Source organism: Eleutherodactylus coqui, chromosome 4, assembly GCF_035609145.1.
Source record: "Eleutherodactylus coqui strain aEleCoq1 chromosome 4, aEleCoq1.hap1, whole genome shotgun sequence".
NCBI lineage: Eukaryota > Metazoa > Chordata > Amphibia > Anura > Eleutherodactylidae > Eleutherodactylus > Eleutherodactylus coqui.
In genome coordinates this window covers 87,227,968-87,251,659 of record NC_089840.1, presented here as the reverse complement: position 1 = coordinate 87,251,659, position 23,692 = coordinate 87,227,968, and the positions used below count along the sequence as shown (strand labels likewise).

General features: G+C 40.1%; 1 protein-coding gene across 8 annotated transcripts in view; it reads right to left on the bottom strand.

Annotated features, from left to right (window-relative positions):
• CDKL5 (cyclin dependent kinase like 5) overlaps positions 1 to 23,692 on the bottom strand; it is a 289,528-nt gene that overhangs the window by 66,427 nt on the left and 199,409 nt on the right. For all 8 annotated transcript variants that reach the window (XM_066599824.1, XM_066599823.1, XM_066599831.1 and 5 more), the window contains 3 exons: positions 19,440 to 19,576; positions 2,447 to 2,567; positions 750 to 809 (listed from right to left, as the gene is read on the bottom strand). In XM_066599824.1, coding sequence (XP_066455921.1) covers positions 750 to 809; positions 2,447 to 2,567; positions 19,440 to 19,576 — 318 coding nt within the window. The remainder of the gene's footprint in view (positions 1 to 749; positions 810 to 2,446; positions 2,568 to 19,439; positions 19,577 to 23,692) is intronic.

Here is a 23,692-nt window from a genome sequence, read left to right as displayed (position 1 = left end):
GTGAGGAACTATACCAGACCTCCGTGTGTGGTGTCTCTTCTTTACCGCCGGCAGTGGGGCATTGGGGTGGGCCTGATTGGTGCTGTACGCGAAATTTCCTTGACACCAGCAGTTACAGCAGAAGCCTGGCTGTCAATCACATAGGCACAGCATAGTGTGTTAACTCCAGGCATGGTTAAAAAAGGGTTGTTTGGGATGTATAAATAAGGTTTAATATGCTTAAAAAGTAATATACAGTATTTAGCTTATTAACTCTTAAAATGTACATAATAATGTGATATTTGCATGAAGTGATGGCCATCAGACATGTGAAGTCATTCTGTACAGTTTGAACACACAATAGGCAGGATAGGCAACGATAGGTGGTTAGGTAAAAGGAGAGATTCATAATTATATGATCAAGACGAGTTTTCTGTTTTTTGATGAAAACAAGAATGTTTCCATTTACTGATACGGTAGTAAGCAGCGATCTCCAAAATATTTATTGAGGCACTAAAGTACAAAAAAGTTGTATTCTTCATTAGACTGTATAATTATCATGTTAATAAACATGACGCTATAGCATCCCAGCTGACAGCACTATTAAATAGCAGTTCTTCAATAGCCACATGGAAAAATATCTTAGCACTGGCCATATTTGTACATAGCTTGTTTTCCCAGATAGACTACAGCAAACTAATTTCCTAATAATTGATTGTAAGTGCTTTTCCTTGTACAGAAATATGCAAAATGTTTATGCTGCAACTTACCAAAATCACAGAGCTTTAAGATATCATTGTAGCTAATTAAGAGGTTTTCTGGTTTGATGTCTACAAGACAGAAGCAACAGATCACAAACCACAAAATAACATCTCCGTTATTTATGCAAAGATGAATATTAAAAACTTTTCTATCATATTAGTAATAGCATATCTTGCATATAAATAGGCCACTTTGATATCAGGCACTTGATTTCAAACATTACATGTGCTCATTAAAGCGAATGCAAAGCAAAATATCAAAATCAACAAGACTTCCAAATAGATGCGGGTAATGACTATCAATTCGCAGTGCAAGGAAACAAGCATCAGGTCTCCTGCACGTAGCCGTATGCTGGCACCGCATAAGCTCCGGGTTGTATGGAGCCGTAATACATTACTTGTTTCTGTAACAACATGATTGTAATCATTAAACAAAAACAATGAATTATTTGGAATGTCAATAAATCTGACAGATAAATTGCTGTTCCATGTTTGTTTGTCTGGAGGCTACCCCACCAAGAAGGGCATGGTACCACAACAATCTCTGTTGGACAAATGACAAGTCAGGAGCTGATTCAGTTTTCACAAGCTGGCACTGTTTTACTCAAAAATGTACAGGGTGGTCCAAAGTTATGAGGACACCTGAATAAATGGAAAACAGTGGTTTGGAACACCATCCTGTGTTTGGCATGTTGCTAAGCCAAAGAGGGCAAATCTGTAAAGAGGCAAAGTCGATAATGGTAGCCATTTTGAAAACCGCCATGTTGGAACCAAGTCGAGACTTTCAAATTGGAAGTGGTGCATGTAACATATGTATTTGATAGATAATTTGATGAAGAATCCAGTTCTGTACTTAAATGTAACACAACTGTATTCCTGCTAGAGTTATTATCAATTTTCTTTTCTTACAGACAAAGATGTGACTGTGAGATTAACAAGCAAGGATAGAATAGAGTAATTAATTGCAGCAGATTTAAATGTTTGGCATTCTAACAGACCACCCATCTGCCATAGCAAATTGCTTGCCAAATTTCGCCAAACAGGTTCTGTGTTGGACCTGCCAAAAAGTGGACATAACAAGACTGCCACAGACAAAGCAACAACAATGGCCGTCTTGGCGTCCTTCTGCAACAGACCCCATTGCAGTAACCGTGGGCCGGGGGAGTCGAATCACTATTGGGCGGATACTGGCTACGCATAAATTGCACCCATGCAAGATCCAGTAGTTGGTATACAAATAAGTCTTCAATGCGATGGATACATGGTAGTTGTGTTTAGCATATTCCAAATGTAACACCCAGATTGCAATCGATTCTAGTGAACATACAGCATCATATGGATCCATATTGTTGTAAGCTCGGTTCCGAAGAGTAGTCTTGGTGTTATATTTGGAATATGGATAGTTAAACACAGGTACAAAACACCCATATGAATGATGCCTAAGAAGGAGATCAGTGGTAAAAGTAATTTAATGCTAGTAGTAGACGAGTGCAAGAACACCCCGGTGTATCCATTTCTTACCAACCAAAAAACTGAAAAAGAATTTCACAAAGTTTGACGAAGGAGAACGGATTATATTATATGGTGATTTCTGGTGTTTGTATACTTTTTAGGAATGTAGAAGATATTTTTCCCAAAGAGCAAAGAATTCAATAATTGAATAAGTCTTGTAAAAATAGAAACAGTATTGATACGAAACCTCTCACCTCTATGAACAATGTCATTCTTGTGACACCAGTGAATCGCCTTGATGAGCTGATAAATGTAGTTCTTGACTTTTTCCGGAGGAACTCCATTTGGCATCTCTTCCAATAATTCAAGCATGTTCTAAATAAGGAAAAGTACAACAGGGTTCAGTGTTAATCTTATTACAATTTAACACGGCTCATTTCAGCTTCTTAAACCCACTCACAGCCTGGTTTATTTCCCAGCCAAAAGAATGATGCCAATGCAATCAAGCAAGCACAGCCATGGGTCACAAGCCAGTTTCGTACAATATAGCAATGCACAAAATGTTGATTAACTGTTCAAATTAGATGATACAGAGTTTTTGTTCTGTGTGGAATGAATAGGGCATTCAGGCAATATCTGAACAGCCCACCCATTGGAGACTAATAGTGGAAAGAATATAACAAAGCTAATTGCAAAATATGAATAAAGCCATATTCTAGTAAGAGTATTTCATTTGGACAGCAAATTTAAACCTTTCTGTAGAACAGTGGTCTTTACATCTGATACAAAACTACAGCTCCCAGATGAGAGACATGTTGAGGGACCATTAGTGCAGTAGAAGAGGTATTCCATCTCCTGGACATTAAAAAATATCCTAATTAGGGTGCATTCACCTGAGTGAGAGCGATATTCTTGAGTTTGACTCAAAGCATCGCACAGCATACAGACACTCCATCCATGTGCTGTGCAGGAGACGGCAAGAGTTGCATGAAAATGGAACATGCTGAGATTTTTCCGACCCACAACATAGATGCGAGAGAAGAAAAAAAAAATTGCGCATGTAAATCCACCCATTACAAATAATGGGTTGTATTTTCGTGCAGGTTGTGTGTCTCTCAACATACAAAACTCACATGATTATCTCTCCCGTGTGAATGCACCCTTAGGCCTTAGTCAGACGGGCGTTTTTTCACGCGATTTGCGCATGCGCATGCGTCCGGCGATTTTATAAAACCATTGCTTTGCAATGGTATCGGACACATGAGCGCTTTTTATGCGCTCGTCCGATAAATTATAGAACAGAAATCGCAGATCGCACCTATGTGCGATCTGCGATTCCTGTTCTCTTCTCTATATGCGCTCAATGGGGCCGGCGGCAGCAGCGCCGACCCCATTGAGAACACATAGAAGACAAATCATTCTTCTCTGCCACAGCTGTGACAGCTGTGGCAGAGAAGAATGATGTTTGCCCATTGAATTCAACTCACACCCACTGCCGGCCGGCCGCGCTGAACTCCGTCTGCCGGGACAAGGTGAGTATATATATATTTTTTTTTTTACACATTTCTGGATGAATTGCAGGGAAGGGCTTATATATTTAAGCCCTTCCTGACAATTCATCGTGAGATCGCCCGCAGCGCATTGCTTTCAATGGAGCCGGCTGTATTGCCGGCTCCATTGAATTCATTGCGCTGGACAGCGCTGGACAGCTCTGGCCCGTTTCTATTGAAACGCGGCTAGAAGCAGTTTTTCGGGCGATTTTTCGGCCCCGGTCACGCGATTTGCGGATGCGCATCCGTCATGCGATCCGCAAATCGCGGCAAAAAACGCCCGTGTGACTAAGGCCTTGGACTGCAAGGGGCAGAAGAAAGAGCAGATGCATTTTGGCATGCCAATTTGGATTGTTGTCTCCTAATTACAGTTGCCAATCTATACTTTATTTTTTTTCTCGACCATTTAGTCAAAACAAAAATGTATCATAAAAATTATAGTTTTAAATGTAATTATGAAAGCTCAGAATAGAAAAGAGAAAAATTATAAAAAGAGAAAAAATTCTACAGAAATGATATAAAAGCTCAGAATACTTACATGAATGGTTCAGTGATCATAACTATAGTGCGATCACAGTAACCTGCAACACCCACTCCCCCAAATTAAAGAAAGGCACAGACACCTCTAAAATTATAGATACTGACCTAGTCCACCCCCTTTACAGACTAAGATTTTATGGACTGTTGGTAACCATATACTGTAAATAATGACTAATTTAACACTGGATTTAGCTGGTTGATGCTTAAAAGACTTGTGTCAAAGTTACACAACATTTTATTAAACTACTGTAAAAATTATTTTAGGATTTTATATGAATAAAAACCCCACAAACTTACAGGATTGCAGCACGATGGCTCAGTGAATGGAGTTTGTATGATTTCTCTGTGTTTTCTCAATACTCTTTTTATTTTAATGATCAGAAAAGATAAAGTTGTACATCACTCAACACAAAAGATTTCAGGTGGTATCAAAAAAGAGAAACTAGTTGTAAACAGTATGATTATATATATATATATATATATACATATATACACATATACATACACACCTACATATAGATATATACATATAATGTGTATATGTATATCTCAATCAATCAAAGCACAGCTTTCATTTTACTAGAGCAGCTTAAGGAATGATGATTGGTTGATTTGTGCAACAAACTGTTCTTTTTACATTGTTTCAATAAATGAGGCCTATTGTATAATCTATGGTAAAATAAAATGCTTTATGATCCAGCATGGTGAATAATTTAGACGTGTGGTGGATCCGGAATGCCCCAGAAAAAAAACTAAAACCCATCAGACAGGTCCAACCAAAAGCATAGAAAGTAAAATTACTGTGAGCGAGTGAGACAAGCGAACAATGTGACCAATGACTTAATAATGAGCCAGGATATCAAGAGCTGCTGAGATTCTGGAACAACATGAGGCCAAAATTCAAAAAGAGAGAAAAAAACAGGACATAAAGGGCTTAAGAGTCCCCAACAGCATGAGGCCCGAATTCAAAACGAGAGGGGAAGAGCCAGGACATCAAGGGTTGCAGAGACCCCAGAACAACATCAAGCCCGAATACTATAAGAGAAAGACAGAGCCATAGCATAGGCAGCAAGCTATTTCAATATCTTGCTGGAAGGTTTTCAATATGATTCTCTCAAAGACTATGATCAACATCCGAATATTATTATTGGACAAATGGACCAAATATGTAGCTACTGTCACAACAAGAAATTTAATGCAGAGTCCCCTGTAGGGATTGAAACCTGAGCAATGACAGGTAAATAAGCTAGTCAATTTTTATAAGCCAGTCAAGCTAGTTATGTATGACCAGAACCCAAAATAGTAAAACTAGAAAATAATCTGAACTGAGGTAATGTTGGTGGGTGTAAGTACTGAACTATGCAGAAATGGAAGAAGGTGGCTAGGCGCTTGAGAACAGATGGCACCATAATGCACTATGACAAGACAGCAAGTCAGCAGAAGCTTGGCATTCATGTGGATGCTAACATGACGCACACCACATACCAAAGCATTACTGCAGAAACGTACAGCCTTTCATGGCAACAGTATTCTCTAATCGCAGTGGTCTCCTCCAGCGGGACACTGTGCACTGCCACATTGCAAAAACTGTTGACCAAAGCGATTTGTATTTTGCACACACGTTTCTCTGGCCGCAGCGATCTCTGGTTTAGTAACATAACTGAATCCCTTTGTGCTTATTTTACTGTTCTACTGGGTTCAGCAGACAAATTTTAAGACAAATCAATGCATTTTTTTAATACTTTGGTATGTACTACGACCGATGCTAAAGCCCAGACATCAAAGTTCTGACTGGTGAGGCTTCACAAGAAAAAGATTGAGACAATGGCCTAGACAATGGCTGTTCAACGATTGTTTTTGCAGCTGCCATACTATATGTCAGATAGTTACTACACCATAGGAAATATTTTAAAACAGTTTCCTTTCTTTATTACAGCATATAGCGATATGATGAATCAATGTAAATGGTCCTTTATCACAAGAACAGCAGAGTTCATGGTAAAGCTACCACAATTGTACTGAATAGTTTTGCATAATTTATCTGGCCATGGATCCATATTTCTCCATCAACGTGGATGGAGAAATTCTGTATTGAAAATGTAATCCATGAATAATACAAAATGGAAACTGAGTGTGAATTGTGTATATGATGTAGAGTAATTGTCTTCTCTCTAAGTATGTCCAAAAGTCTCACAAAATAGAGTCGAGTTTGTCAATTCCAGGCAGGGAAGGTAATTCTACATAATTAGGGATATATCTTAGCAGTGGCCATATCACCCAGACACTTATGCCTTTATTTCTAGCTTCTCTTAGAAGTGCTGGAAGTGGCCAGTAAGTGGTTGTTCTCCATTTTTCTATTTAAACACAGGGTTCGATAGCCATCTTTACAAAATATTGTGCTTGTCCAAGGTCACTTTAACCATATGGCAAATGATGCTCCAGCACCGGGCCACACAAACTGATTGTGTCCTTTGGATGCCGATACAATTAAAAACTATGATAAAGCAGGGAGCTATCAGATCACTGAACCATCATTTAGGCCCGATTTCCACGGGCCAATCGGATTCCGCATGCAGGAGCCCGCAGCGAAAACCACCCCTGCCTGTGTCCAAGGAGACTGCTTACCCGTCCGGGTCTTCTACATGCCTGTCCAGGTCTTCTATTTTCTTCACTGCGGATGTGTGCAGAAGTGTTGGCCAGCTTGTCGCCACACATGCGCAGTGGAGTTTTTTTTGCTTTTTTTTTAAACCTCATGCTTTACAGCGAAATCTGCGACCCGTCCGTGGATCGGATGGCTTCCATCGACATCAATGGAAGCCGTCCGTGAGGGAACCGCATTGAAATAAAGCATGCTGCGATTTGCTTTCGGGACCAAAGGGTTCGCAAAACAAATCTGCATGCTTTAATTCATGTGCGGACGTCCGTGCTTCTCTATGGGAGGCTTGATTTGCGGATCTTCCGTGCGGATTCCGCAAATCAGATCCGCCCGTGGACATTGGGCCTTGCTCTTGTAGCCAAAAAGCACTATAGGCCTGCAGGCAACTAGATGTACAGGACTTCATGATCCCAACATGGGCAGTGTGATAACATTGCTACATCACACTGCCTACACTATGCTGCTGCTGGCACAGGAGAGGTGAGGCTACTTTGCTCATCGTCTCTTCACAGTTATAGTATTGCCCTTTTTGTGTCCCACATAATAACCCACAGAATTAATGAACTCCTGTGTACCCTGCCCCCAGTGATCAGCTTTTATTATTTTTAGAGGAACAAAAAGTGACATTATGACTGGGGGACAGGGCACAAAGGTGTTCGTTAACGCTATGTAGGGCCTAAAAGCAGAAACTATTAGTATGTGGGGCCTAAAGTTGTTAATATTACTCTATGAGGCACAAAGGAGTGGAACACCATTTAGGCACTACTACAATGTGGGACTCCATTTAGGCACTATTATTGTCTTTAGTAGTAACTGGTCTTATTTTTTGGAAAACTATTATCTTTGAGCTGCTCTCTGTTTGACACTTTTGTTTATTTCTGAATTGCAGCATTTGGATGAATTTAGCAACATAGCAGGTACAAGAATAGAGCAGCAGGAGGCACAGTATTGAGGATAGGAGTAGGATGGCGAGCAAGGAGCCAAACGCTTACAGAACTAAAGCTATGCTTGGAAGACGACATTATGGTGATCTGGACCTAACAGAAAAGAAAAGACAAGGTAAAAGACTCCTTATATTATGTCTATAAAAATTGTCCCAAAATAGACAGAATTGTTTTTTGCAATGTCTAATCAACTATAAGGACATCAGAAGATAAAAGACAACGTTCAGAAACAAAGCCAACTCACAAAACCTTTGCAGTGGGCCCACCAATATGTTAAAACAGGCTTGTGCCTGCCACAGTTTTATATACACTGTGGTTGTGGCTATGGGGGCACTGGGCATACAAGGCAGCTACAAATCAAGGGCTTTTGTGGAGTACAGAAAAAAATTTAAAAATTTAATGTGTCATGCCACCACCTACCCCGCACGAAAGTGCCTAATGATGGTGAAATGGCACTTGCTTACATTTCCTGTAGCAAATATCATTGGTATGTTAATCAATCTCATAAATGAATATTAATTAATAATATTATTAAGTGGGCTGCCCTCTGCATTTCTCTTCGGTGTCCAGATATTGTAGTTACATCTTGTTGCAGCGCCCCCTCGTGTTCCTTTGATTTTCTCTCATAAAATTTATCTAATATCTGCTATTCTGCAGACCAGCCACTAAGAATCAATGCACTAGATGGAGTTTCTCACCAGAACTGGACACATTAAAATAAGAAAAAATGTTATGTTTTGTGAGATGTGAGAAATGTAATAATTTACCATATTAATGTTATTCAATAGAACCGTTCTAATCAAATTAGTTTAAAAAAAAGCCAAACTGACGATGGCATAAGGCAGCAGTTACGCTTCATGTCCCTTTAAAATGTTCATGCTAAATATCTATTTTCTGACTTGCATACAGCGTCTCCTAATTTGAATATGATTGCAATACGTAGCCACTAATCAGAACACTGTGTAAAGGTTTGAAGGCTACAGGGTTTCACAGTATCTAGGACACAAGTCACGTTGATTAGTGTGTAGGAAATAAAATGAGAGCAGCACAGCGCTGAGATCCAACCAAGGCTTCTTCATCTCCTGAAGCAGAACACTGCCATATGCCATCCTAATAGAAGACACAGAGAGGCTGGAAAATGCCTGTAAAACTGCAACTAGAAAACTGTTACCGTTTATTATATGAACGGGATCCAGGATTAAACTCTCATTAACCCCTTCACCATAAAAGACGTACGTGCACGTCCTCCAGGTGCTGGGTTAGTATAGGGTGGGATCAGGAGCCGAACCAGCTGCATGCATGGTGAGTGCTGACTGTCTTTGACAACTGACACCAACTCACAAAAGCCGTGATCAGTGGTGATCGTCATCGACGCTGTTAATCCTTTAAATGCCCCAATCAGTATTCGGGGGTCCAAAAAGGTCCCTGGCAATAAGCTTGCTAGGTGCCGTTAGTTATTTGGCAGCCCACGGTCTTCTGCCTATTAGTACGTGCCTGTGGCCTGTCCTAATAGAATGCGGGCAGAAATAGCATATATTGTAATAATACTAAAAAATTGGAGTATATGGAATAAGCGATCAAACAACCGCAAGTTCATGTCCTCTTTGGAATTGTAAAAAAGAAGTAAAACTAAGTGAAAATATTTTTTTATATTGTATAAAATTAAAGGATACTAAAAGTTAAATAAAAACACCCTTTTCTCATATTTCTAATCAAAACAAAAAAAACTTAACACATATTTATTACCGCCACGTCCGTAAAAGTCCAATCTATCAAAATTATGCACTGTGAACATTGTTAGAAAAAAGCACAATACCAGAAAACATAAGTCTTCAAAAAACAATACAAAGTAATCATACGGATTCCAATAGAAACAACAGATCGTCCTGTATTAAGGCCCATTTACACGGAGCGATGATCGCTCAAACAACAGTTTGAGTGACAGCTTTGAGTGATCATTTTACATAAAGTTTTAAGTAGCTACTTAAGAGCAATTAAGTGTGCAAGTGAAGCCTTAGCTGAAAGCAGTTAAATAGCCCAAGGGCTCTTATCTGCATTCAGATCCTTTGTTCTGCAGTGGGAAACAATGCTATCAGCACTCCCCATTGAGAACTGCTGATAAGGCTGACCAACACGTTTTAGGTTGGACTGAGTTTAAGGATCAGCTAGCAGTGCCCGAAAAGTGCACAATGGGCGCACATTTAGACGCAACGATGATCGCTCAAACGATCGCTTTTTAGCGATTTTTGAGCGATCATCGCTCCGTGTAAATGGGCCTTTGCACAAGCACTCACACAACTCCATTGACGGAAAGATAAAGAAGTTATGGCTGTCAGAGGATGGAGAAGGAAAATAATTTTTTATAGATATTTCCTTTTTAAAAGTACCGTAATACAGCAAAAAAATAAATATGAATAATAATTTTCATATCGTCCCAACCATACTGATCCATGGAATAAAATTATCATGTCATTTTTGCCGCAATATGTATGCAGTAAAAACAAGACCCCTCTGTTTTACCCTTTCATTCCACATCTATAATATGTCATAACTTTACAATCAGTGAAGGTCCAATCTCTGGGATCCTGACTAGTTCTGAGAATGAAGGGAATGCAGGCCTGGTTTAGAGCTACATCCCATTCATTGTTTTTCCACTGCACAGCATTGCCCACGATACTGGCTGTGTAGGTCACCACAGAAGAGCTCCATTCAAGTGAACAAGGGTGACTGCAGCTCCCTGCAGAGCCAGGGTGCTGCTGTGTAGGAAAAACTTAGAGGACACTATGCTAAACCAGATCATTTGGGGTATTGGATAACAGAACACCACCAATCATAAAGTGATGGCATATCCTAGCAATATGTCATCATCACTTTATAAGATGGAAAAAACCCTTTATTGGGAAAAAACTACAATATTGTATATGCAAAAAGACTCTTTAGAGGTGCAGTGAAATAACTTTATTCTAGCATTAAAGGGATTTTCTGAAGGTGTTGTGGCACTTGAGCGATATGGCCTATTCATTACATACCAATCACACCGCCGTACATAGTGGCTAGCCTGGTATTGCAAATCAATTCTGCTTACTTAAATGAGACTGAGCAACAAAAAGGCCATGTAACCGATGACATGGCGTCACAGGCCATAAAATAGTTGATTAGTTGGGAGGCCGAGAGTTGGAGCTTCTGATTCTGATATTGATGACCTACCCTAAGGATCAATATCTGAGTCCCAGAAATTCTTTTAAAGCAACCCTCCTGACTTGGAAAAGCAAAGATGGCCATACTGCTTTCCTAACCTCCTGATGCACGCTGAAACACACAGTAACCGTACTCGAGTACATTTTTAATCAGAAAAACACATAATTCTAATGCATATACCAGCCACATTGGAAAATGCAAGATTCTTAGTATATGGTTTGATCGAAACATGATCAAACTGGGAGATGAAGGACACCTAGCCGGGTTATGTCGATATTTGGGAGAGAGAAATAGGTAGAAGCTTTTCCATGGAACTTTGGCAAAAGGCCTTTTTCCTATCAAACCAATTAGCAGTAGCCTGTAGGCTGCAGGAGCTTAGCTTTAAGATTTTAACGAGGTGGTACAGAACACCGGAGAAACTACATAAAATGTATAATCAGCTTTCCCCCCTATGTTGGAGGTACTCTGCTGAGGTGGGCAACATGCTTCACATATGGTCGGAATGTCCTTCAGTAGCCAGTCTTTGGAGAGATATTATGTTCCTCTATAATCTAACTTGAAGTCTGTCTGCTGACTTGACTCCAGAGGCGGCCCTATTGTCAATGTTTCCCAGATCCATCTCTAAAACAAAAAAGGGTCTATAACGCTTCTTTGTCTTGGCAGCTAGACAGATTATTCCCAGGTTGTGGCGCACCATGACTGCTCCCGCTAGAGCGACATGGGTGGAAACCCTGAACACCCTCGTAAGATATGAGATGAGATCTGATGAAGAAAAATCTTTCTCCGGGTTCTGTGCCATTTGGTAGCTGTGGTTGCAGATTCAAACCTCACAGAGGTTTCAAATTTGAATAAGTCAGGGAGTGTATGGCCTATAATGGTTATACTCCATCTTAGGTTAAGAAGAGTTAGATATATCTAGATACTCTCCTCCCCTCTTTATTTGCTTTCACCCCTTCCCTCTACCCCTTCCCTGTCTGTTCTATAAAACCAGGGTTGTTTGGGTGTAGTTGACTGGTTTTTGTAACAGCACTTATTTTATACAAAACTGACAGCGGTGTTTATTTCTGTTCTCCAGGCCCGGTCCGGTCCTGGGGGATGTGTACTAAATTGTATGGTTTATATTCTTAATATATACTGTACATGCTTATGTCAAATTTGATGTTGATTGTCTAATAAAATACCTTTAAACATAAAATATGATCAAACTGTATACTAAGAACTTTTCTCTCAGAAAGTAGATGTAACATCAGCTGATCTTGCCTGTGCTATTGGTGGAATAAAATAATGCAGACTATCTATAAGCAGAGAGATGGTGAGGGAACACTTAGCTAATTTAAATGAATTCAAGTCTCCAGGTCCAGATGAATAACATCCTATGGTATTGAAGGAAGCAGCAGAGGTAATTGCTGAGCCACTCGCCATTATTTTTAAAAATTTCTGGAGAACATGAGAAGTCCCAGAAGATTGGAGAAGGGCAAATGTTGTCCCTATCTTCAAAAAAATGGAAGAAGGTGGATCCAGGAAACTACAGGCCTGACTTCTATATCGGGAAAGATCTTTGAACAAAATATTAAACAGCATGTATGCAAGTATTTGGATGAGAATGGAGTAAGTAACCAGAGCCAGCATGGGTTTGTAATCTAATTTCCTTCTATGACAGAATCACTGACTAGGTTGAACAGGAAAAAGGGGTGGATATAGTTTATCTTGACTTTAGTAAAGCATTTGACAAAGTATCTCATACCATCCTTATTGAAAAAATGACCAAGTATGGGATTGACAAGGCAACTGTAGATTCACAACTGGCTGAGTGATCATACTCAAATAGTGGTCATTAATGGCTGCACATCCAAGTGAAAGAATGCCTCAAATGGGGTACCACAAGGCTCTGTCCTAGGCCCAGTATTGTTCAACATTTTTATAAATACTTTAGATGAGGGAATTAAGGATCAAATTTTCTGATGACTCAAGGCTAGGAGGGATAGCTAACACTAGAGAAAAAGAGAAAGGATTCAAAATGATCTAGACAAGCTGGAACAGGGAGCGGCAACTAACAGAATGGTATTTAAAAGGGGAAAAATGCAAAGTCCTACATCTGGGCAAGAAAAATGAAAAAAGCACATACAATGAGAGGAATTGAGCTAAGCAGCAGCACATGTGAAAAAGATTTGGGTATACAGACTGCCTTTTTTGCTGCTGCTTCACAGTGTTGACTCATGTTCAATCACAATTCTGAGATGTATTAAGAGACGCATAGAGTCTAGATGACATGAGGTAATTATCCCCCTCTACTTTTCCTTAGTCAGACCTCATCTGAAATACTGTGTCTAGTTCTGGGCACCCCAGTTTATGAGGCATAAACAAATTGGAGCAAGTTCAAAGAAGAGCTACCTGGATGGTGAGCCATCTACAAAGCATTTCCTATAGGTAGGTAAAGGTAAAGTCCCCTGGTGCAAGCGCAGAGTCATGACAGAGTCAGCACATCAACAAAACCCAAATAGGGTAGGACTGGAGTAATGCAACAGCCACCAGGGAACTTGAACCAATGTTCCCAACATGTAACCAAAAGTTACAGCATAAGATGGCAGTATAAGTGGCTGCAAAATAGTAGGCAACTTTTATTTTTCCAAGCCAGAAAAGAAATGCTACATTTCGACCCTGAGGGTCTTTGTCAAGCCTTTGACAAAGGATCTGGAAATGTTTAGCTTGCAAAAATGAAGGCTAAGAGGAGACTTAATAGCTGTCTAGAAATATCTGAGGGGCTGTCACAGTGCAGAGGGATCAGCCCTATTCTCATTTGTACAAGGAAAGACTAGAAGCAATGGGAAGAAACTGAAAGGGAGGAGACACAGATTAGATATTAGACAGTGAGGGTGATCAATGATTGGAACAGGTTACCACGGGAGGTGGTGAGTTCCCCTTTAATGGAAGTCTTCAAACAGAGGCTGGACAAATATCTGTCTGGAATGATTTAATGAATCCTGCATTGAGCAGGGAGTTGGACCCAATGAGGAGGTCCCCTTCCGACTCTACCATTTTATGATTCTGTAGTATGCATTGGTAGTCTAAGACACTATGTGCTGATGAGACTGGTCAGCACTGCTCATGTGGGTAGCAATGGTTAATCAAAGCAGGTATAATGTCTTAGACTAACGATACATACTAAAAAAAACTGTGTGTATCAGGTAGTAAGAGAAGCGGTGCAACCATCTTTGTTTCTCCAGGACCAGAGAGTCACTTTAATGGAACCCAGTTAACTCTATGTGCATTAAAGTACAGTGGTGTGCCCTTCTCCTAGACTTCTAGGTGCATTAAAGTACAGTGGCGTGCTCTTCTCCTAGACTTCTAGGTGCATTAAAGTACAGTGGCGTGCCCTTCTCCTAGACTTCTAGGTGCATTCAAGTACAGTGGCGTGCTCTTCTCCTAGACTTTTATCATAGATAATTGTGGCTGCATAAAAATATTGTGATTGCAAAATTTTCTGACCGTTTTTTTTATTATTCTTTATTATTGAATTACATTTGCATGGTGCTGACTGCCCCTATATGAATAAATGTAATGTGGAAATGCAATTCTTTATCTTTCCTATCAAGTCAATTTTATTTTAATCATATGTTTGAAACACAAGAACTATTGTATAATAAATTGTATTACAGATTGGTAATGTGGAACTTACCGCTGCAATGCCCTCTGAGCTGTATACACCTATGCTTGTATTAACTGGCTGATTTGGAGTAAGTCCCTGGAAAATATCTTAAATATTGGCAACTATGACAAGTGAATTTCAGTTGTTTTCATGTGCATTTCTAATAGTTCTGGCAGATGTAAAGCCCTATGATGTGAGGGGCATTATAGTAAGTAGTGTTCTGCTATTAAAGGTTTGGTGCTGCTGATGGGTCTCATGTAGAGATGAGCGAACACGTTCGGCCCCGCCCCTTTTTCGCCCGAACACCGAACTTTGCGAACACTTCAGTGTTCGGGCGAAAAAAGTTCGGGGGCCGCCGTGGCAGCGCGGGGGGGGTGCGGCGGGGAGTGGGGGGGAGAGGGAGAGAGAGAGGGCTCCCCCCTGTTCCCCGCTACTGCCGCCCGCGCATCTCTCCGCCCCCCGGCGGCACCCGGACCTTTACGCGCGAACACTGCAGTGTTCGGCAAAGCCGGTGTCCGGGTGCGGATGTGTCCGTAACGGACATGTTCGCTCATCTCTAGTCTCATGGCAATTCTCAGAAAGAAGATGACTTCGGCACAAAACACATGTAGCAAAGATGCTCCCCTTTTTAGTTGTTCTCAACACTGTGGTTGGTACAGCAGGTTGTCTGGAGATGGCATTTGTCTAAACTTTGCCATAATGTAGAGAGAGGTTATACTTAATACTCGCATACATACCTACTAACTGTCATACGTTTTGCATGTGGACGGGATTCATGCTAATGTACGCTAAAGTACCATTTCCGGGCAGTGTCACAACTTTGGATTCAAATAGAAATATGACTATAGTGGGTGCAGAAAATGTGGTCACACCTGAGCCCTAGAGTCTTAGATGGCCTATAAGGTCCCTTTTCCCTATTTAAGGAGACAAGTACTATGAATGAAACTTTGTACTTGGCGGCCCTATTACAGATTTGGGTCCAGCAGCTTCAGTTTAAGCCTCTAGTTTCAATATATACAATAATTGGCAATGGCACACATATGCTATATATTGTAAAACAGAAGTATTATAATAATACCAGTTGTGACTTAAAGAGGTTTTCCAACTACAGACATTCATCGCCTATCCATAGGATAGGGGTTTAATGTCTGAATGCTGGGAGTCTGACTGCTGGAACCCCCAGCAATCCCAAGAAAGGTGCATCTTTAATGTTAATGGAGCAGTGATGTGCATTCACGAGCATTGCTCCAATCACTTCCATGGGACAGAAGGAGTTTTACGAATGAATCAATCCCCTCCTTTCCCATAGACGTGAATGGGGGGATGGTTAAGCATGCGCACCGCTGCTCTATTCATATAGGGCATTTGGTGTGCGCCGTTCTTGGGATCGCTGGAGGTACCACAAGCAATCAAAAATGTATTCCCTATCCTATGGATAGGGAATAAATGTCTTTGGTGGGAAAACTCTTTTTTGAAGCTCCAAAATATGTAACAAGGTTTTCCACTGATAATGTGCTATTTACAATATTGGTGTCTTTTGGTCTCCTCAGGCACCTGAGCTGGTGCGCTCCTGCTCTTTGCATCACTTATAGCAATGCTTTCCAAATCCCATATGAGAAAAGCAGAAAGACTCCAAGACCTGTTTCATTTGTTGCTAGCATTGTAGTGCCCAAGGGCAGGGGGAGTACTGTGCAGGGTGGGCTCACCCTCATGACCGCGGCAGCATAAACATATCCTGACATTGGAAACAAATCCAATAAAATAGAGGAAGACAGCACATCCAATAAGTGAAGACTAGAGTTGAGCGAACATACTCCGCCAAGCTTTATGCTCGTTCGAGTATTAGCGTACTCGATGGTGCTCGTTACTGGAATGAGCATCAAGCCGTGTTCGACCCCGCCCCAGTTTTTGGCTCCTCCCCGCTGTGACACGCCTGTTTTGGCCCCTCCCCGCCGCGATGCAGCGTGCGTCATTGGCAATTTTTTTTTGTCTGGCTGGCAGGAGAGAGAGGGAGAGAGAGAGACGAACCTAGGGAAAAAAGCAAAAAAAGCTCGGGACCCGGCGTCCCACATACAAAAATGCTCGAGTCTCCCATTGTAGTCAATGGTGTTCATTACTCGAGTAGAGCTCTCGAATTTTACGAAAAGCTCGACTGGAATAACGCGGACCCGAGCATTTGGGTGCTCGCTCATCTCTAGTGAAGACCTCTTTATTTCCCCTTTAGCAACATTTCAGCTCCCTTTAGCCTTTCTCAAGCCAATCCTTAGTGCAAATGAAAAAATCCATACATATAAACAAGTGATAAATAATATAATTAATTATCCAATCCATGATATTACATAAAAAATTCTTTAACATGCATTTCAGATCATATAAATATTCTTAACCCCTTCATGACATGCCCTATTTTGGGCTTAAGGACGCAACAATTTTTGGCGGATTTTCTTCTCCGTTTATCAAAAGTCATAACTTTTTTATTTTTCCGTCGACGCGGCCATATAAGGGCTTGTTTTTTGCGTGGCGAACTGTAGTTTTTATCGGTTCCACTTTTGGGTACATAGACTATATTGTAAGACTTTATTTTTTTTAAATTTATGATAACAGGGAGAGAAAACGCATCAGTTCTGCCATAGATTTTTTTATTTTTTTTTTACAGCGTTAATCATGCAGCATAAATGAGACATTCCATTTTTTCTGCGAACCGGTACGGTTACAACGATACCAAAATTCTTACATTTTTTTTAGGTTTTCCCACTTTTCTGCAATAAAACCCCTTTTTTTTGGAAATCTTTTTTCTATTCTAAATTGCTGCATTCAAAGTCCTGTAACTTGTACATTTTTTGATGTACGGAGCTCTATAAGGGTTTATTTTTTGCGAGACGAGCTGTAGTTTTTACTGGTACCATTTTGGGGTACATACGGCTTTTTTGATCACTTTTATTGCGTTTTTAGTGAGGCAAAATGCTAAAAATTAGCATTTTGCCTCAGCTTTTAGTGTTTTGTTTTAGCGTTTTTTTCTGTGCACAGTCAAAGCATATGCAACTTATTATACGCATCGTTACGGACGCGACAATACCAAATATGTGGGGGGGGTTTTTTAGCCTTTTTTTATGCTAATCTGAGAAAACCGGCCGGAGACACAGAGGGAGTCCGCTCGGGGGGCGCATCTCCGATGCCCCCCCGCTGTTGCAGCGGGACGCCGGCTGTGACTGACAGCCAGCTCCCGCTGCGGGATAGCGTGGGATCATATGTGATCCCGCGCTATCTCCAGGACGTAAGTTTACGTCCTGTTGCGGGAAGTACCAGGCTGCCAGGACGTAAACTTACGCCCTGCAGTGGGAACGGGTTAAAACCAATAGAAAATACGAATAAATAACAAAGACACGGAATGGAAATCAGAGTTAAACTTATAATATCCACAAGTGTCAATGATGTGCTGAAATAATCATCACCTGATACAATGTATCGTGATTGGTTACGGAGCGGATCATTAGTGGCAGGAAGGTAAGGACCTTTTTAAATGGACCGATCATCGTTCAGTTTCTCGCTGGATCATAAGAATCTGAACGATAACCATTCAATGTAAATGTCTACAGTGAATGAATAACAAGCCTTCTTTTGTGTATACAATGCAAGCCAGCACTGCCAACTAAATGTGCTATACGTTTACCAAATGTCTATGCCGCCTAGCTATATAAGTAAAAATGCTGGCCCTCAAATGTTTGCAAGCATCCAAGGGTAACTGTGCTATGTGGTCCCAGCCTACTACACATGTGTATAGAAGCATTAGGAATGCTCATTTTAGATGAGCTGAGGGAGTGACGTCATCGGTAATTCGCTCACACTCATGCAGTCTATTTAGACAGACAGAGCATCGTTAGCTCTATTATCGTTCAATGTCACTCGATGTTTAAACGATTTTTTGAATGATAACCGTTCCTTCTAAAAGCACCTTAACCTAGACTCCCCTTTACTCGTACTCTAGAAATCTTGTGATGACTTCAGTCTTAAAGCCCTTTTACACGCAATGATTATTGCTCAAAATTCGTCAAAAGGGACAAAAATTAGCGATAATCGTTAAATGTTAATGTGGGCATTGTGCTTTTTTCGTTTGAACGATGGATTTTGGTTCACTTAAAATCCATCGTTCAGTAGTTGAAAGGCTGAGAAAATACATGCAATTTGAAAGCATTTCATTCATCTTTTAATAAACTGCAGGATGTTCTTCCAGTGGCATGTTTATACTAGCCCCGAGGAGAACAATGGAATGTGATGCCAACTGTTTATGCAGCTGGGCTCTGCAAACAAATCCTGGAGGTCCTTTCACATGCAAATGAAGATGATAAAGTGTTAATGGACATTGCATGTAAAAGGGCCTTTACTCAGAGTTGCATAAAACCATGGTATTTTACCATCTGCCAACATTACTGTGAAACAGTGGGAAGGAGAGGGATCTGATAACTCGGTAGCAGTCCCCCTTTAAAAGGGGTCTCTCATAAAAATTGGTCCCTGAAAGTTAGAGATAGTTACCAGAAGAAATTTTTGCCATCTATATGATTATTCTAAAGAAAAACAACACATTTGCTGCATGCATGTCAGAAGCAATTGCAGAAATAGCGTTTCAGATTTGCAAGTAGCATTTATTCACAGACGGACAGATTCCAGGCGCAGGTGCTTGAACCAGATTTCTGGATGACATTTCTATCCACTTACCTTTTCAACATATTCAAAGACTAGGTATAATTTTCCTCTTCTTCTAAATGCTTCTTTCAGCTCAACTATATTTTCTTGCTTCAAAGTGCGAAGCATTTTAAGCTCTCGCAGCGTCGTCTCCTTGACTTCTTCATTTTCTGACAAAGCACAAAAGGGAAAGGGACAAAATTAGTGGTGTAGTAACAATACTGCTCTTTGACATATGTTATTTCGCTTTACGTTTGTGCTCTTCCCCCATTCTTCTTTCTTAAAGAAGGCAGAATGAGAAAAAACATCTTAATTGCACATTTTCAAACTTTAACTTTAAAGTGAGCCTAACTTTTTATATGACTTTTCAGAATGAACATTGGAAATAACACTGTTTCCGGCCATTATTCTATCATATTTTTTCCACATTTTCCCCTCTGCAGGGTGTATATGTAATTCTCAGTTCTCTCAGGACTGATGGGATGAGTCTGCTGCTGTGCTGTGATCTATAGACTGTGCACAGAGAACTGCAGATCCTGCTCTCTAAATGTCTGTAACACACACATAAAATCATCCAATTAAACTTGCTCTTAACAACAGCTGCTCAGAACACATACATGACAATTGTGGGTTTGTAGTCGAAGGTTGTTTAGGCTATTCTTGGCTTACTCTATGTGCCAGCATTAATTGCAGGGCTTGATGAAGAAGGTAAATCAAAATAATTATATAAAAATGATGAAATTTAAATGTATTCAATTGCTTGTAGTCATGGGGGCTTAGTGGTTGGCACTGATGGCTCAGTGGTTAACACTGTTCCCTTGCAATGCTAGGCCTTGGTTTGAATTTAATCAAGGGCAAGAATTGCAATAGTTTCTTTGTTCTCCTCATGTTTGCATGGTTTTACTCCAATTATTCAGGTTTACTCCAACCCTTGCAAAATATACAGCTTTATTGGTCCTAGTATGTACCTGAAATAGGGAGATAAGAATGGAGTGATGTGAGGGACAACAATCTCTGTACAGTAGTGCAGAATATGTTGGTGTTACATAAGCAAAATGATTTAAATAAATTACATGTTTTTAGTCATTTCTATGACATGGATAGATGACACCCACTAATGCGAGCCATTATAATGCTCATGAGTATTTTTATGCAACTTTTTTAAGACCCTGAGTACATCCCCTAGTCACCAGTCTCTGACTGGTTTGACTATGGAATTGTCAATCCTTACTGTATGTCTAGTATTGCATTAATAAAACAAGAATATCAGAATGGACAAAGCAATAGGCCTGACCCAGATAGACGGGTGTAGCAGTACAAGTAAGCAATGCTGGGCTTCTAACTGCAATCAATGAAATCACCCTGAACATATAGAATCAGTGATGAATATGACAAAGACTTGAAAATAACCTATAGTAGCCCAAAAAGTATATTTCCTGTACTCTGCGTGATTGGTTTAGTTAAACGAAGTAAACATTAGAAGATCTGTTCATTGCATCATTTGCCATAACAATAACTGTGTGGATATAAATGAAGAAAACTTGGGATAGAAAGATGCAAATCTGTACCTGTTACTTTGTGTAAAATGTAAAAAATATGCTGAGTCTGGTTATAAATAATAACAATCCTCCTCCAGAATGTGCTGACAGTACAGATTCTAATAAAGTGACTGACATTTAAAGATGCTGCTTAAATTTAAATCAATTTAATTTTCAATGGACTCTCATTTTTTAATATCTCTACGAGGCATTCAGAGTTAAAGGGAATATACCATTAGAAAATGACCTATTATGTAAATTAGTTTTTTTATTTTAAATATTTTTAGCAAAATTTTGGGGATTTTTTCCAAGTTTTCAAGTTAGGATCTATAGTTAAAAAAAAAATCTAAAATACTGTAGTCATCAAACTGACCAGTATGTCTAAAAGCTTGACACTTCCTGTTCTGTAGGGAAAACTTTTCAGTAGTCAGGTCATCTCATTATCATCACAGGTAGGAGTATAGTGAAAGGTTACATATATATATATACACTACCGTTCAAAAGTTTGGGGTCACATTGAAATGTCCTTATTTTTGAAGGAAAAGCACTGTACTTTTCAATGAAGATAACTTTAAACTAGTCCTAACTTTAAACAAATGCACTCTATACATTGCTAATGTGGTAAATGACTATTCTAGCTGCAAATGCCTGTTTTTTTGTGCAAAATCTACAAAGGTGAATAGAGGCCCATTTCCAGCAACTATCACTCCAGTGTTCTAATGGTACAATGTGTTTGCTTATTGGCTCAGAAGGCTAATTGATGATTAGAAAACCCTTGTGCAATCATGTTCACACATCTGAAAACAGTCTAGCTCGTTACAGAAGCTACAAAACTGACCTTCCTGTGAGCAGATTGAGTTTCTGGAGCATCACATTTGTGGGGTCAATTAAACGCTCAAAATGGCCAGAAAAAGAGAACTTTCATCTGAAACTCGACAGTCTATTCTTGTTCTTAGAAATGAAGGCTATTCCATGCGAGAAATTGCTAAGAAATTGAAGATTTCCTACAACGGTGTGTACTACTCCCTTCAGAGGACAGCACAAACAGGCTCTAACCAGAGTAGAAAAAGAAGTGGGAGGCCGCGTTGCACAACTAAGCAAGAAGATAAGCACATTAGAGTCTCTAGTTTGAGAAGCAGATGCCTCACAGGTACCCAACTGGCAACTTCATTAAATAGTACCCACAAAACACCAGTGTCAACATCTACAGTGAAGAGGCGGCTGCGAGATTTTGGGCTTCAGGGCAGAGTGGCAAAGAAAAAGCCATATCTGAGACTGGCCAATAAAAGAAAAAGATTAAGATGGGCAAAAGAACACAGACATTGGACAGAGGAAGACTGGAAAAAAGTGTTGTGGACGGATGAATCCAAGTTTGAGGTGTTTGGATCACAAAGAAGAACGTTTGTGAGACGCAGAACAAATGAAAAGATGCTGGAAGAATGCCTGACGCCATCTGTTAAGCATGGTGGAGGTAATGTGATGGTCTGGGGTTGCTTTGGTGCTGGTAAGGTGGGAGATTTGTACAGGGTAAAAGGGATTCTGAATAAGGAAGGCTATCACTCCATTTTGCAACGCCATGCCATACCCAGTGGACAGCGCTTGATTGGAACCAATTTCATCCTACAACAGGACAATGACCCTAAACACACCTCCAAATTGTGCAAGAACTATTTACAGCAGAAGCAGGCAGCTGGTATTCTATCGGTAATGGAGTGGCCAGCGCAGTCACCAGATCTGAACCCCATTGAGCTGTGGGAGCAGCTTGACCGTATGGTACGCCAGAAGTGCCCATCCAACCAATCCAACTTGTGGGAGATGCTTCTAGAAGCGTGGGGTGCAATTTCACAAGCTTACCTCAACAAATTAACAGCTAGAATGTCAAAGGTGTGCAATGCTGTAATTGCTGCAAAAGGAGGATTCTTTGACGAAAGCAAAGTTTGATGTAAAAACAATGTTATTTCAAATACAAATCATTATTTCTAACCTTGTCAATGTCTTGACTCTATGTTCTATTCATTTCACAACGCATGGTGGTGAATAAGTGTGACTTTTCATGGAAAACACAAAATTGTTTGGGTGACCCCAAACTTTTGAACGGTAGTGTATATATATATATATATATATATATATATATTTTAGATAATATATAACACAGGATCCACCATTCATGTCACAGTTCACCTCTTCCTCCTCCCTGCACAATGACCTCTGCACATGTTGCAGGAAATACCTAGACCCATATCTCATAGAAGTCAATGGGTCATGTCTCGTTCATTGTGTCTCTGGCTCATGAGGTTTCTGTAAAACATAGCTCTAAATACTGTTAAAGGTAGCTCAACAAGCTGGTCTCCTTCATAGTCATGTACAGACAATGGAGTACAAAAATCTACAATCAGAAAATAAAAGCAGTTCATGTTTCCATTCATTTCAATGGAAATTTGGTTTGCAATATGAAGGTGGACTGCCGCCGCAGGATCGGGACTGTGTGCAGCTGATTCCCGAGTGTCAGACTCCCGCTGATCTTCTATTGAAAGCCTATCCCGAGGATAGGCCATCAATAGCTCATAAATGGACAACTGCTTTAATACAGTAGGTTAGACTCTCCCGAATATAAGAGGAAGATAGAATTGTGAGATATGAGCTAGTGATGAAATGTACTATTACAATAAATAAATAAGTGTGTCATAGAAATCCTATTAATAAAGTGGAGGAACTCAAGAAATTGGTTTCCAAGCTGACAAAAGTTCC